Source organism: Hydractinia symbiolongicarpus, chromosome 15 (genome assembly GCF_029227915.1).
Source record: "Hydractinia symbiolongicarpus strain clone_291-10 chromosome 15, HSymV2.1, whole genome shotgun sequence".
NCBI classification, from domain to species: domain Eukaryota; kingdom Metazoa; phylum Cnidaria; class Hydrozoa; order Anthoathecata; family Hydractiniidae; genus Hydractinia; species Hydractinia symbiolongicarpus.
This window is the reverse complement of record NC_079889.1, coordinates 10,983,470-10,998,265: the sequence shown is the minus strand read 5'-3', so window position 1 is coordinate 10,998,265 and position 14,796 is coordinate 10,983,470. Positions and strand designations below refer to the sequence as shown.

At 35.0% G+C, this 14,796-nt stretch overlaps 2 protein-coding genes across 2 annotated transcripts in view; one reads left to right on the top strand and one right to left on the bottom strand.

The window, feature by feature from the left end:
* Positions 1-4,574, bottom strand: part of LOC130629272 (40S ribosomal protein S11-like) — a 28,297-nt gene extending 23,723 nt beyond the window's left edge. Inside the window, exon 1 of the mRNA XM_057442418.1 lies at positions 4,571-4,574. The gene's annotated coding sequence lies outside the window, so the exon portion shown is untranslated. The remainder of the gene's footprint in view (positions 1-4,570) is intronic.
* Positions 4,575-8,029: 3,455 nt separating this feature from the next.
* LOC130629270 (transmembrane protein 107-like) lies at positions 8,030-12,206 on the top strand. Its single transcript, XM_057442416.1, has 5 exons — positions 8,030-8,181; positions 8,465-8,532; positions 9,473-9,573; positions 10,650-10,746; positions 11,937-12,206. The coding sequence occupies exons 1-5, from the start codon at positions 8,095-8,097 to the stop codon at positions 11,998-12,000; spliced, it is 417 nt and encodes a 138-aa protein (XP_057298399.1). The 5' UTR covers positions 8,030-8,094; the 3' UTR covers positions 12,001-12,206.
* Positions 12,207-14,796: the final 2,590 nt, after the last annotated feature.

Genomic DNA, 14,796 nt, shown 5'->3' with positions numbered 1-14,796 from the left:
CCTTTAGATTATCAATAAACAAAACAAAAACCATACCCCCTGAAATTTATGCAGACTTATACATACAGAGCATGAGTCTTACTAAATTAGCAACAAAGTTATACATAGATCATTTTGAGTATGTTTTTCAATACTAAACCATTGAGGTAACACTAGCTGAGTTAGGTCTTTTGTTTTCAAGAATGTTGTCAATTTATAAATGTTGTTAATTTTCTCTTAATACTTAATAATAATTTTCATTAGAAATGTAACAGAAATATTATTAGTTTGGTATAAGTATATCTGCTCATTTGAGAGGTACTAGAAATGAAAAGGAACACCATTTAAAACTTGTTATATATATAGTGATGTTGTTAACTTGGGCAATATTATGAGTAACCACTGTTAATTTTAATCTATTTTTTTCTTTTTTCTTTCTATATTGCAATAAATAGCAGTGCTTGTTCCTGCACTTTTCATACTTTGTCTAGTTTTATGCGATACAGAAATTGATTTTCAGTGTTATATACATAAAGTGTGCAAGCAAAACACATTAAATAGATTAGTCTAATTAAAATCACTTCCACAACAAAGTTAACACCATGGTTTCTAAGGTCACTTTAAATGCACTGCAATCAAATTTAATAACAGAAGATAAGAAAATTGAAAGAGATTAAGGATTGTATTGGTTTGTCAAACAATAAGGTTGTACATTGACAACATAGAAGGAAGTTAAAAAAAACATAACAAGTTTTGTTTATCAATATACGCATGCAGTTAGAAGAGACAGAACTATTGTTACCAGAATACCTGCGGAAAATTGAAAGAAAAGAAAACATTTTTTATGGTATAGCTTGCTTGGTTTCTATATATAGAATTGTCTTATAAACCCAATTTTAAAGGTACACCACAATGCTAAAAACAAATTCATCAGTGGTAAATGATGTTTAAATTATTACATTTCAGCCCCTTAAACATCACATCATTTTACAAAAAGCATCAATCATCGTAGCATCAAAATTATCGTTGTTATGTTCTACATCAAGTTGATAGCCATTTTTTCTTGGCAAAGGATAGGATGTCCTTGAATACACCTTTACGATAATTCGGAAAAAATAACACTCCATTGCAGCTTATTTTGCGATCAGAGGAGGTAAACATCGCACTTTTATAAGAGTTTATTAAGGAGAAAACACGATTTTGTGATAACTTTTTTTGCCGCGTTTTGTTTTTAATGAAAAGTACACATAAGTTGTATCTTATTATTATTAACGTTTCCTGAAAATTTGAAAGAAATTGATACGACTGATGTTTAAAAACTGGAGAAAACACGCTTTCGTCTCTAACAAACTCTCATAAAAACACGATTTTTACCTCCTTTTTTCCAATATTGTAAAACGATGGAGAGCTGTAGGAACGCATGTACAATTGAATTATCGTAAAGGTGTATTCAAATGAAGACATTGGACAAAGCAAGGACAAACATGGTGAAGACAATGCAATTCTGATATGAATCAGATTTAAAATTGGAAATTGATAAACGATTTTTCCTTTAATATTCCTTAATTGAGAAATATGAAAGGATATCTGAATGGAACTGGAACACAAAAAGTACAGTCAGGGAATAAAAGCAATAAATTTAGCTTTATCAACATAATTTTAGCTAGCTAAACGATGATATAGCAAGAATAATTTACCTGGATGGTTTCGTTGATAACAATTATTCTCTGGCGTTTTTTATCAAGTCATAAAACGAGGGTTTTTTTTAAAAAAATAAGCAAATGTTTTGCACTTACTTCTGCCATCTCTGAAGTCCAATGAGGAGCAAATGTGGTGGAGGTGCACACAACACGCAAAAGTGATTTCTGTTGGCAGCCGCGCGGGGAAAACCTTGAACGGATTTCTCCGCGCGACAGACAGTGATTAAAGGAGAGGCGAACAAGAAACTATTTTGTGGCAGCCAGAAAATAAATTTTAAGCGAGGGAAAAATATATATGGATTTCTAAATCCTAAAATCTGCCAAGATAACTACTATAATACCAAGTAAAAAACTATATTTCACGACAAACTACCTATATATATTTCTAACAACATTTTTACAGAAATTCCATGGCTGTATGGGGTGAAAATAAGTAGGTTTTAAATGTACTTTTTAGTAAACATAAAAAATAACATACTTGAAATAACCATAAATATTTCACGTACTATAGTAGTAACAGCTTTTTATAACCTTCGTTTAAACTTCTTTGAGCTAAAGAAATATCTGTCATAACCAACAACAATATTTTTTCATGTTTTGAGTCCTTTTTCCACCAACTTCGAACTATAAAGTTTGTTATCATGAGATGGCGCCAAAATTGAATAAATATACAGACGGGAAACCTTCAATAACAAACCGAACGTGCAATAGGGTGGCTTTATCTTTCTTCCTTGGTTTCTTACTTTCTTTATCTTTACTTGCTATTGTATTGGCAAGTTAAGTAGTACAAAATAATAAAAACATGTTCCTTACATGTTGTTCAACATTTTTGCCATTTTGATCTTCAACTTTTTCTTATTAAATCACCATCGTGACCATCACAATAAAGAGAAATATATCCCATTGTTTTTTAATTTAGCCGCCCGTTTATCTCAGCACTCACAAAAATGTAAACAAAATGATGTATGATTTATAGTTATAGTTTATGGAGCAGGCGAGCAAGCTAATCAGTCTGGTCTTTAAAATCAACACTTATTATAAACTTCCGCAGCGCAGTTCGCCTCTCCTTTAAGTTGTAACACGGGTTTTTTTTATCAACTGTAACTCCAGGTAAGGCAGAAACTTAGTGTGGGTTAAATATCCGCACTGTGTCCCAGAACTGAATCACTACCTCAAGAGCTATGCACTGCCGATGTGGTCTAACATTTCCTGTTTGTCACAGCAGGGCCAACGCCCCCTCAATTTTTTGGAAAATTAAAGTACGAGGGAAAGAGATTGGAAAGCATCCTCGACATGTGAGGGAAAAAGATATTCCAGGGAAAAGACATTTCCAACTAAATGTAAACGCGGAGATGAGACATAAAACAAGATATATGAGCATGACCTTTTATTGTTGTTATAGAAATTTGTGATTTCCTTTTTAAATATTCATTTTAGCAAGCTTGACTCCAACTCCTTTCATTATTTTGCCAAAACTATCAAAAAGCGCAACGCTGTTGAGAGGATAATAGTCCTGAAGACGAGGTTGTTATGCTAGCTATCGTATATACGTGTAGAACAACGAGTAACCTACATTTCAACATTGGTTGCTATGGAGATACACAAATGGAGGTCAGGGGTGGAGCACACCTTAAGTCGTGGAGCCTCTGTTAAAGAGCCACTAAAGAAGTGTGGAGGCAACGGTAAAGTTTCGGGTGACTGGTTGTGGGTGAAGCGACTGTTTACCAAAAAAGGCATCGCCCAAGCAACCGCTATTATTTGTCCCTTAGACGATTAATTTAGTGCAGGTGTAATTTAATATGCTTGTATATTATAGAAATAATAAAATCATTCACTTTTGTTTACCTGAGTCATTTTCTTCAACCTAGGCCCATCGGTCACCTAGGTCTCAGAGCCTGCTTAAAGCGCCCAAATTTCCTCAAAATTAAGCCTGCAACAAAATAGAAAATTAATGCATGCGTGACGTTTCGACTAAAAAATGGAAGGCTTAGTGGCGAGAAATGAGTAGCAGAGAATAGCAATGCAGCTTTTCCATATTGTAAGAATTGAAAATGAGTTAATAAGCTGACGAGCTGACGAGCAGGACGTCTCCTTTCATTTAAAACCTGCAGACGTTTAAACCAAGGTTGGGGCTAATGGCTCTTTTTCGGTTTTTTAAAACGCCGTTCGAATATCAGAAAGTAAGGAATAACCCTGGAAACGATGTTACGTCCTTTTCCTACGTACTGTACTTCTTGTTTTCCCCGGAGCTGTTCGCTTGTTTTGCGTACAATATCAATGTTGATACACAATCGCGTCTACACCTCTCGTTCTTAGTTATAAGCGGGAACGGAAGCAGGCGATGGTTTGAGGTTGCTTTTATTCTCCTCCCAGAAATCTTTTAGACAAACCTGCCTCAGGAATTTATCTCAAAAGACCTCTGAGGACAAGAATGGATTGCCATGGAACCCGAAAATTTGCAGATAAGATCAACAGTAGTGTGTGGGCAAATATCTTGATTGTTTTCTTATACTTTCAGACTGGAAATGAATTTACGCTAAGCAACGCTTATAATATAACACTAGTCAATTGATTAAATTAGTCTTTGGAGTAATTGGATTTTGCAATTTTTTGTTACGTCAGATTGGTAATCGGTGAGATTCGGGGCGTTGTTATCTTAAATGGAAAGACAGACAACAAAGGCTTTAAATTCAGTCCGGCCATAAAACTTAACGTAAATAACGGATTAAACGTCCGGGGAGCTTACTTTCATCTTGACAGGGGGCGCTTTTTGACGGGTAGGGGAAGGGGGTATTAGAGCAGGGGCGCTTATTTACAAGTATTTCCCTATCCCCAGGGCGCTTATTCGGCAGAGGTGCTTATTAGGCACGAAGCGCCTAATCTGTCATTTAGGGTAGTTGTCTAGGCTATCGAATCACATGCTATTTGAAATCAGCAAAATTTTTTTTTCGTAAATATCATACATGTATACACAAAATACTTAAAATATATGATCGTTTATAAAATATGTAAGGTCATTTAATAAAATGTATGTGGCCATTTTTAAAATAGACACTCCTTATCTCGACTACCCGTAATTTCTATCTTTCCGCTTGTGTTGTAACTTCTATGTACAACTAATCAGCTGATCTTTTGTTCTCAATGCTTAGTCCATGACGATGTCAGTAAAATTGAAAATCCGTAATGCTGTAATCATGCGTGGAAATATACAAAATATAGGTAGAACAGATGACTATCGGTAGTTGAAAGATATCCAATTCTTATACATCTCAAAGGATACAACTCGGTGTATATCTCGATAAAATCATTCTTGACCCAGAGCTACTTAGAACAAACCTCAAAAGTATCTCAAAGAGATCTAGGCCGTAAGCTTTCAACGTTTTTATCATGTGAAAATTGTTTTGTCAGACCAGACCGGAACGGTTTCTTAAAGTTCTATTATCGATAAAGTTCTAAAATCGAGTTTCCAAGGCCATTCATTTTAGCAGGGGTGTTTTTCTTCTTCATTTTGGTCTTTATTGCCTCTATTGACCCGCTCCACAACCTCGATCCTAGAGCCTACAGCGTTTTTTGATATGAGGATGTAACTTGCACACCTTTTAACCTCATATAAAAACAGGTCCTGGGATTGAAGCTGCTCACTCCGTTCCACAATGATTTTTTTTCTTCTTTATATCTTTCAGGCTAAGAACAGCCCAGATTTTTTCATGAAAGGCTAAACACAAAAAAAACATCGCACGATCGCTATTCTCACATTTTAAATATATCACCATTCAGCTGAACTCATCGATGAAAAAATGCACAACCAACCTTAGAACTATAATTTTATGATGGTCATTAATGTAACACAAATAATTTGAGGCAGGCAGGGTATATTTTTGACGGTATCCAACCTCGATCACAGGGTCTGTAGTGTTATTTGATATGAGTCTTAAGTTGAAACTTGGTCGTGTTTCATTCTAATATCAAAAGAAATGACAGGTCTTGGGATCGATGTTGCATGGTATCTCCTTTGCTTTACGTTCTAACTTCTGCGAGGGAGAGCATCGATCGTCCCCAGTTGCTTTATACTTAGAGTCAAGTCAATGATTTCTTGCGCCTCTGCTGATTTAAACTACGCTCGTGATTTTTTGAACAATTGTACATCCACCTTGTTCAGGGCAATTTCTGGCGGATTTTTCTTTGGAGGTACCAAAAATCGAACGAAGATCTTCAACCTTAAACAACAGCGCATGTGAAGGGCACTTGGGTCAAAAAGCCTGGGACAAAAATTCCGAACACTTGGCCATATAAATTTTCATTTGGGCATATAAAATTTTACAATTGACATTGTACTGCAACCTCGTTCCCAGCACCTGTTGCGGGCGGTGATGAGTTTGTTGAGTAGACCAACCTCGTTCCCAGGGGATTCTTCTATGCCCGTGGTATTCTGACGGGACGGCTCCGTGATGATAATATATACTTATTATAGTATATATATTGTGAATTTAGCCATATATGCTTGCACTTGAAATGGTAATATTTGTGTTTGAGCAAATATGTTAACCACTTCGGCCATGTATAATGGTAATATTGTGAGTGTTTGCGGCCCCGGCGCTTGTTTTGCGAGCGCGTTTTTTAACATTGTAAGTTGCCCTTGGAATACAATAAACGGGGCCGAGTGGTCTGGAAAATAACGTCAATAAATGGCGCAATTTACGAAAAACATTTCCCAGAAAAATAGAAACAGCATGCATCTTGTTGTCTGACCTCATCTATACCTAGCTAATTTTGTTTTCCTCGATTTGAATTTCGCCTGTTTTCGTTTGTGCGTTGCATATTTTATATAATTACCATGGTTTTTGCTGTAGCTTATTCCATTTATACTTTTTATTGCAATATTTGGAGATTTGTTTGAGAATAATACCCCCTGCAATATGTTGTATAAAAGTAACCTACGTGACCAATGCGTTCTATTCGCATTGGGACGATGGAATTCCTACAAAATTAACCCTAACCCTAATGGATGTGTGGATGGCAATCCATTGTTTTTATGTGCGGTCACATATTAATTGTAAAATTAAAATTCTAAAGTCATGCCTTTAAAGAAGAATAGACTGTAAAAAATCAAAGGATTAAAATATGAGAGAAGCTTTTCATAAGCACTGTTTACATCATTGGTCTCCATGTACAACATCAGTGCATAACTGCAATGTGTGAAAATCAGTGTGTTATTCCCTCTCGCTTTCCCCATTGTATATTCAACAATCAAATTGGTTTAGTTTCAGTTTGTTAGAGCGAACATGTTGTTGTAGTTTGTTCTCGTTATCTACCAATATATAAGTGTTGATATAGGCAATTTGTGTTTCGTTCTTTTAAAAAATGTGTGTGAAAATCAGTGTGTTATTCCCTCTCGCTTTCCCTATTGTACATTGAACAATCAAATTGGTTTACTTTCAGTTTGTTTGAGCGAACATGTTGTTGTAGTTTGCTCTGGTTATCTACCAATATATAAGTGTTGATATTGGCAATTTGTGTTTCGTTCTTTTAAAAAACTAACTGAATAATGAGATCATCAGTTGATTTCTACCGTCATTGGAGTTTTAGACCCCGTCCTAGCACAGACTAATCAATTACTCCTCGTGATAGTGGGTCATACCTTGGTCTGGGTATTCTCATCAGTTATTAAAAACAGTTTTCTTTTTGCAACTGGTCTTTTTTACTGTTGTGCAACTAAAACAAACTCAAAGGATTGTTTTGATTCATGATGCGTATGTATATCTTGCGTATGTATATCTTGCATATGTATTCTTGCTACGACAGCTACTCAAGTGAAAAGAGGTCGATTATAAGACATGTGCAGCCATATATAGGTGAAGGGCTGTTTAAACGGGCAGTTGTCGACTGTTGTTTGTGTTTTTCAAAAAGCGCAATGTGAGTATGTCGTAGATTTTGTCGTTTTTATTTTTTAATGTCTTGATAGTTTCCAAAATACCACTATCTTGCTAAAATCCAATAACTTTAGTTCTAGTGTGAATTTTTACATTCTGACAGCCAAATAAAATTTGTAACATAAATTTCTGCTTTTTACATAATTTGCATGAAAAAATTGCAAAAAATTTAAGAAGATCCAAAAAAATCAGTCCAAGTGTTTAAAATTTATAACATGATACCCCTTGACGAAGTAAGAGTTCGTCAGCCGGCTGTTTTTTTCTTGTAAATTTCCGAACTCTAAATTTGTTTCCAGGACCATAAAATACTTAGCACTTTATTCCTTTTTTTCAGAGTGTTTCCCAACTTCTGATATAATGGGAAGATAACAAACATAATCAATTTGTAGGTCTCCACAAAAAACGTCATTCAGACAATAGTTTGGAAGCTAACAACATAATTTTTCGCGCCTATCATTTTTTCAGTTTACTAAACATGGTTAATAATGTATGCTGTTGGTAAATTTATACCTGTGCGGTTTTTGGCACTTATTGCTCATTTTGTTATCTTGGTCATATTGTTATGGTCTTTGGTAAGTTTTTTTATTCTTTTATTATTCTTGTATTTTTGCTGATGTGAATCCCAACACTGAATACTGTAAATTAATAATCTGAAAATTTTAGCTTTATTATGTGGTATTTTTTACATTTGAGCTGAAAGTGTTAAGAAAATCATAGTATAAAGTTCTAAATAAAAACTTTTCTAACTCTTCTCCACTATAAATATAAACAAAAAAAAATCTAAATATTTTAGCCAGGTTTGAAAAATATAATTGCTCTTCCTGAATCACTATTAATGTATTTATCATTTTTTAGGATTCAAGTTTAAAAACTTGCTTGCCTTTTGGATACACACAAGATGAATATGATCAAGCAAACACTGAGTAAGTTGGCATTAAAGTATTGTGAAAATAACTTTCAATGAGTTGTAATCCGTTTTTTTGGGACCGCCAGATTAGTGGTTATAAATCTCAGGATTTTATTTCTTTTGGTGGCGATTTAATGTGGGAGAGTGAAGGTTATCATAGCCCCAGGTTAACCAAAGCCATGTGAGGAAATTAGGGAGATGGCACACTGTGCACGCTGTTGGATGTTGCAGGGAGTTGTCTGGCAAAGTGTGGAACCTAATTGGGTCTGCATAGCTCGAAATGAGCATTAAATACTGTAATACTCCCCATCAAAGCCATGAGACCCTTCTGAAAATAATAGACAGGGTATATCCCTTAATATTTGCGATTTGTAAAATATGCACCTCTCTTTAATGACAACTAAGAAAGCAACATTCAACATGCTTTGGACCAATAAAAATTGTTAATCATCATTATTCATCATCATTCTCAGCTTAGGACCGTTTTCCATATTAGTATGGGTTGGGCGGGGTATATCAATGACTCTCTTCCAATCTGATCTAGACTGTGTTAGATCTAAACTCAACTTCCTCTGTATCAATTTGTCCTTATAACCTTCTGCCAAGTCTTTCTCGGTCTGCCTCTGGGCTTTGCCTCAGAAACTATCAAGTCTCTACACTTTCTTACCCAATTATCCCCCTCCATTCTTTCCAAGTTTTCAAGTGTTAATGTTGGCAAATATATGGTTGATACGTTCATTATAATTTTTGATAGATATAAACAAATTATAAACTCTAATGATTGTGCCATTATTATTATTACAAAAGCTAAAACACTGCCTCGGTTGAAGTGTATGGCGAACAGAAAATTCGAAGGAATAATGCTGAAGTTAAAAATAGTAAATATTTGAGCAAATTTACTTCTTGATTGAGCTCTTACTTATCTTAACGTAATTGTATATGTTATTGTATTTTAGGTTGACTGTGGGGCTGTCAGTAGCAATTGCATTGTTTGGATTTGAAATGATCAGTTTTCTTATGGGAATATCAATGTTTGTCGCCAGTGTTGCAATGATTTGTATCTTTTCTCTGATTTGTTTTTTATCCAGCCTTTCTAATTTACGTCGGCACACGGCAGATGCCGAAGTAAGTGCCAAGACAAATTGAAAAAAACAAGTTCACAACGGCAAATTTTTTTCTTTGCATATAATTTTTTTTTTAGAATCTTAAATCTATCGTAAATATATACTCATTATACTTTTTTCATTATAATAGCCCATTTATCTTCCATTTCAATTCTTACTAATTTGGATCCAGCAGTTTAATAAGAACGCTAAAGTCCTGGTCTTTTGAGGTGCGTCGAAGTCACAGAAGTCGCCATTGACATGCTTTGAAAATAACAAAACTGTACAAGAGGCTCTATTGTTATAGTCTTCGTAGAACATCTCTTCTCACAAAACAGAGGGTAGGGCTGACTAGTTGCCTGCTGTGTCGTATGGGTGACAGAAATTCTGGACTTCTTTTTAATACGATATATATTTCAGTTATTATTACTAAACATAATTGATTTCTCTTTCCTCTTTTAAAAAGATTTTTTAAACTTTATTCAACATGTTTTTTCTTTGGTATTTCATCACGAGAACATTTGTTTGAAAGCTGTATTAAAGCACAGGACAACTAACTTCTCCCATGTTCTGGTTATATTTAACTTACATGGGTGCGCACTCTTCTTGCAGTATTCTCTGTGACGATAAAGGTCGGACTGACTTGTGTCATGGTTCTAAATGGTCTTCCGTCTTTCGTTTGAGTCTCAGTGTAATGCCAATGCAAAAAATTGAATTAGAAAGGCTGTTATGGCATTTATTTAGAATAGCCAATGGACACGCATTGATTAACCACCGTTACAAAACCTATAGCCATTGTTACAACACGTATAGCCATCATTACAAAACGTATAGCCATCGTTACAAAATGTACAGCCATCGTTACAAAACATATAGCCATCGTTACAACAACGTATAGCTATCATTACAAAACGTATAGCAATCTTTGCAAACCATATAGCTATCGTAGCAAAATGTAAAGCCATCGTTAGACATGTTTATTTACATTTTGGAACTATGTTTATTATTGTTTTATCTTAACAACATAAAGCTACCTTCACACACGTTTGTGCAGCTGTTACGCTATCACTTTTCATTTTGGAATCTTGGGAATGTCAACGTTATTGGTATATATTTGGGTTTTGTAGGTAAGCTTACCTTTATTTCCTTTGGCCTTTTTTGTCAAAGTAAAATCATATTTTTGAATAAGCGTAAGCAAACAATTTTAAAATCTGCAATAAAATTGTTAAGCATACCTTGAGGTGTTGTCAAGTTCACATGCTTAAGAGAAAACAACATTTTCTTTGTGTTTCTTCCAAGTCAGTTAACGTTACCAATAGACACTATCCTAATATTTTTTTTTCATGATCTAACACAGCTTACAACGGTTTGTTCGGTCATTTGGTTATGCTATATTTGACACGTGGGACGTGTTTGACCTTAAGAATGTCAAAAAACAGGACTTCCTGCTAAAGCTCTTATTTAGCTATGCTGAATGCAAGAATAGGGGGAAAAATCATGGACCAAAGAAAAAGGTCTATACCAAGACTTGTTTTATAATAATACCGTGCTTCCGTGTGTCTATATGTGACTTTTGCAAAGTCGATTATATTCTTCACAATTTTCTTTAATAAACTCTCTAAAACATCACCTATAAGTTTGTTCTGTAATTTACCAAACTTTAATATTAAATTAATATGGACGTCAAAGGAAAGTACATTAAGATTAGTGAAGCCATTACAATGCACTGAAAACTTTAAGGCCAAATAACTTGGAAACGAGGTGGTGACGTCAATGATTTTTCACCGCGTGGGTAACTAGGGATCATCTAGGACCAATTTGGGTATCTTTTCCCAAACCTGGGTCCCCAAATCCGTTTTAGAATGGACGGGTTAATGACGTCGTCAAAAAAACTTCAAACCCTAATGTATCTGCTACCGTTTGTCAAAAGTACATCGTCCTATACATTTTCTTGATCAGCGTTCAAGATCTATACGATAAAGGCAAAGAGTATACAAATTTCTAAAAAAAATAAATTTGTCCTTGGACTGCAAAAATTTAAAACCCTTATATCTCCTTAGGCGTTCGTCGCAAACATATGATTCTATACATTTTCTCGATCAGCAACAATAGAGGCAACATTAAAACAAGTTCTAAATTATTTTTTGTGAATGAGTTGCTGACGTCATTTAAATTCAACTGATCCTTTTTTTATTTTGATTCTGCCTGAGTGGATTTTTCCACGGGCCTATTTGACTAGTTAAATAATAATATTTAGTACCGACTATTTACTCTTTTTTTAACTTTTATAATTCCTTTTCTTTTTTATCTGTTTTAGTGCTCTGCCAGCTTTGTTCGAAGTATTCGTCCTTTTTTTGTTCCTTATGGGAAAAAGAAAATAGAGATTAAAGATTTGTGATTGGATAACGTGCTACATGATCTGATTAGTGATTGGTTCTCCTGCCTATGGTTTGAGCGTTAATTGGAACTAAATTTTGTTATAAAATTATATTGATAGAAAATCGTATTTACAGTCTTCTATTTTATGAGAGCAGCTATGTATGTGTTTTTATGTACATCATCAAATTATGAAAGAATTCTTCTTGTATTCTAATCTAAATTTTAAGCAGCCTTATGCTGACGTTAGCAGGATATCTTTTTATGCTGAGTAGAGAAACAAAAAATTCGGCAATTTTAGTCATTTAATTTCTACGCACAATGATATCTGAAGGAAATACAAGCTTTTTGTTATAGATAATAGGCTGGGATTGGTTAAAAACAATAGTTTGTTCTACTTTCCAGAACAGTAGTGGGTTTTTTGTATTCTTATAAAACAAGCGTGTATTCGTACTACTTTCCATGTGTACAAGTTTCGCGCATTCGCTAGCGCGCGAACTTTAGTACAGAAATTATGCGGGAAATCTGCGAAAATTAATGCGTTTTTTGAGAAGTGACAGTTGATTACGGAAGGGCGTTTTAAACGTTTTTTTAATACGCGAAAATTACGTTGTTATTGGTACAATTGATAAGAACAATTCCCCGAAATTTCCAAAATCTTTTTTTTTTCCTTTCCCAAGTCCTGTGTACTGCCTTAGATCTCCTAAGGGTTCGCACGCCTTTAAATACACTAAAGAAATCTTAAATAAAATAAAATCATAAAGAATCCAAAAATTCCTGATTTTTTGTAAAAACTCTTAGGGAACATCCATTTGTAAAACTTAATTTTTATTATGGATGTTTTTTTTGTGGAGATAAAATGCAACCTCGATCCCTTGTAGCGTTGTTTTTTTTATATTCGTTTCACCCTGGTATCAAAAAACCCTACAGGCTTTGGGATCGAGGTTGGGTGGAATATGGTACAAATTACTGATATTCTATAGCAGCCATCAATACGGAAATAAACTTTAATCAGTTCTTTTGAAATCTTTGTTTCTTGTGATTCTAAGTTACCCTATTATTAATTCAAATTCTCCTAAAATGTCCTAAATTTTTGTATGTGTTTTCCCCGCTGAAAAATTCCCCTAACAACAGACCTAATACCACCCCCTGAAAAGTTCTCCTACATACCGTAATTCTTCTTTTCTAGAAGTTTTAGACAGGGGGCTAAATAGAAGGGGGGCTAAGTAAAGGGAGAGGTCTAAATAAATTATAGAATTTTAAACACATACATTTTTCAAATTAATACATAATGTTAACTTTGTCTGTTTCATCATCATCTTCATCTAACAGAAGAAGTTCTATGACAACCTCGTTCCCAGGGAAATTTTTCGCTGTTTTGATATCCGAGACGGCGCGAAGAATTTCTTCTCGCCGTTCGAGATTGTCAGAAAGAGAAAAATGGACCTGGGGAGGAGGTTGGTTCTATGATGGACTTGCAGAATATGGATATCGTTAAATCATGATGAATAATATTGAATTTCTTTGACTGCTTTTACTTTTTTTCTATTTTTATTTTTTTAATTATTATTATTTTATTTTTTTTAGCCGTGGAGGGCTAAATAAAGGAAGGGGTTAAATAACTTTTTGAGTTGTTGGAGAAGGGGGTTAGGGTATTGGAAGGGGGGCTAAACAAAGGAAGGGGGTTAGAATGAAGAATTACGGTATCTTTAAAAAGTGCAAAATAAGTGGGAACCCTGTCTAGGTTCATCTTTAACTTCATCGTTCAAAAAGTTTTGAATTTTAGGCGCAATATTGACCGTGAAACTCTCTGAGATAAACTCGAGGTTTTAATCTTAAACAGTTTTTTTGGGACAATAATTTCTTAGAAGTTCTGGTATAAGTACCCCTGTACATTATCTTTCCAAGTGCTGCAAAGATGATGGACCCACAACCTCTCGCTTGCTGGGCGACTGCTCTACCGACTGTGCTATCGATTCAATGCTATCTTTCTAGCACATGTAGTAAACAAGGCGAGGATACTACCTCCTTGCGACATACCACGAGGGCAAGGCGTATGTTCTCTTTGCGACATACCTTTCTACTTACACACGCCAACGAGATATCACAGAATGATGCGCAATCGAAACTCAAGTACCAACCGACCAATCAAATTTGCCGCACTTGTTAAGCTCTTAGCACCGGGAGAGGTACTTGCTCAACAAAGCCAGGTTTCAGAACTAAGTTAGGAGTTTATTGTAGACATTTCTGCGCGGACTAAGCAGATGTAATTTTTTTAATAAATTTCACGGTCGATATTTTTTTTGTCAACGTACACTTCAACCCCCTATTACCAGACAAACCATTCTCAATGAGACGGTGCAAAGAGACTGTCTCGGATATCAAAAAGCAAAAAATTAGTCTGGGAACGAGGCTGCAGACAAACAAATTGCAGAGGCAAACCGAAGTCCATATTTACTATAAGCTGAAGTGACAATGGGCTTTCTGGAAACCGGTTTCTTTTTGTCAAACTGAATCAAGAAAACGACCCCTCTCTAAGAAGCGGGAAAATAAGTGATTGTATTATAATCAGAGTCGACTGTATTTCAACCTCAGCTCTCTAAGTGTCTTTTTTGACAATCTGTACGACAGCGAGGTTTTTTGTTGTTAGAGATTGGCAAAAAGTGAAAAAGAGCACTGGGGACCAGGATGGCCTGCGAATTGTGAAGAAAGCGTAAAAATATGCGAGGTTTTGTGTTTTAGCTGACCAAAAAAAAAATGTCTTCTTTTCCAAGAATTTTAGCGATTTTCGCAACTGCAAG

Bases quoted from the DNA above. Each gene is read 5' to 3' on its own strand.
- LOC130629270 (XM_057442416.1), top strand. From the start codon at position 8,095: ATGTATGCTGTTGGTAAATTTATACCTGTGCGGTTTTTGGCACTTATT. The intron at 8,182-8,464 runs GTAAGTTTTTTT...ATCATTTTTTAG, and splicing joins TCATATTGTTATGGTCTTTG to GATTCAAGTTTAAAAACTTG. The intron at 8,533-9,472 runs GTAAGTTGGCAT...ATTGTATTTTAG, and splicing joins TATGATCAAGCAAACACTGA to GTTGACTGTGGGGCTGTCAG.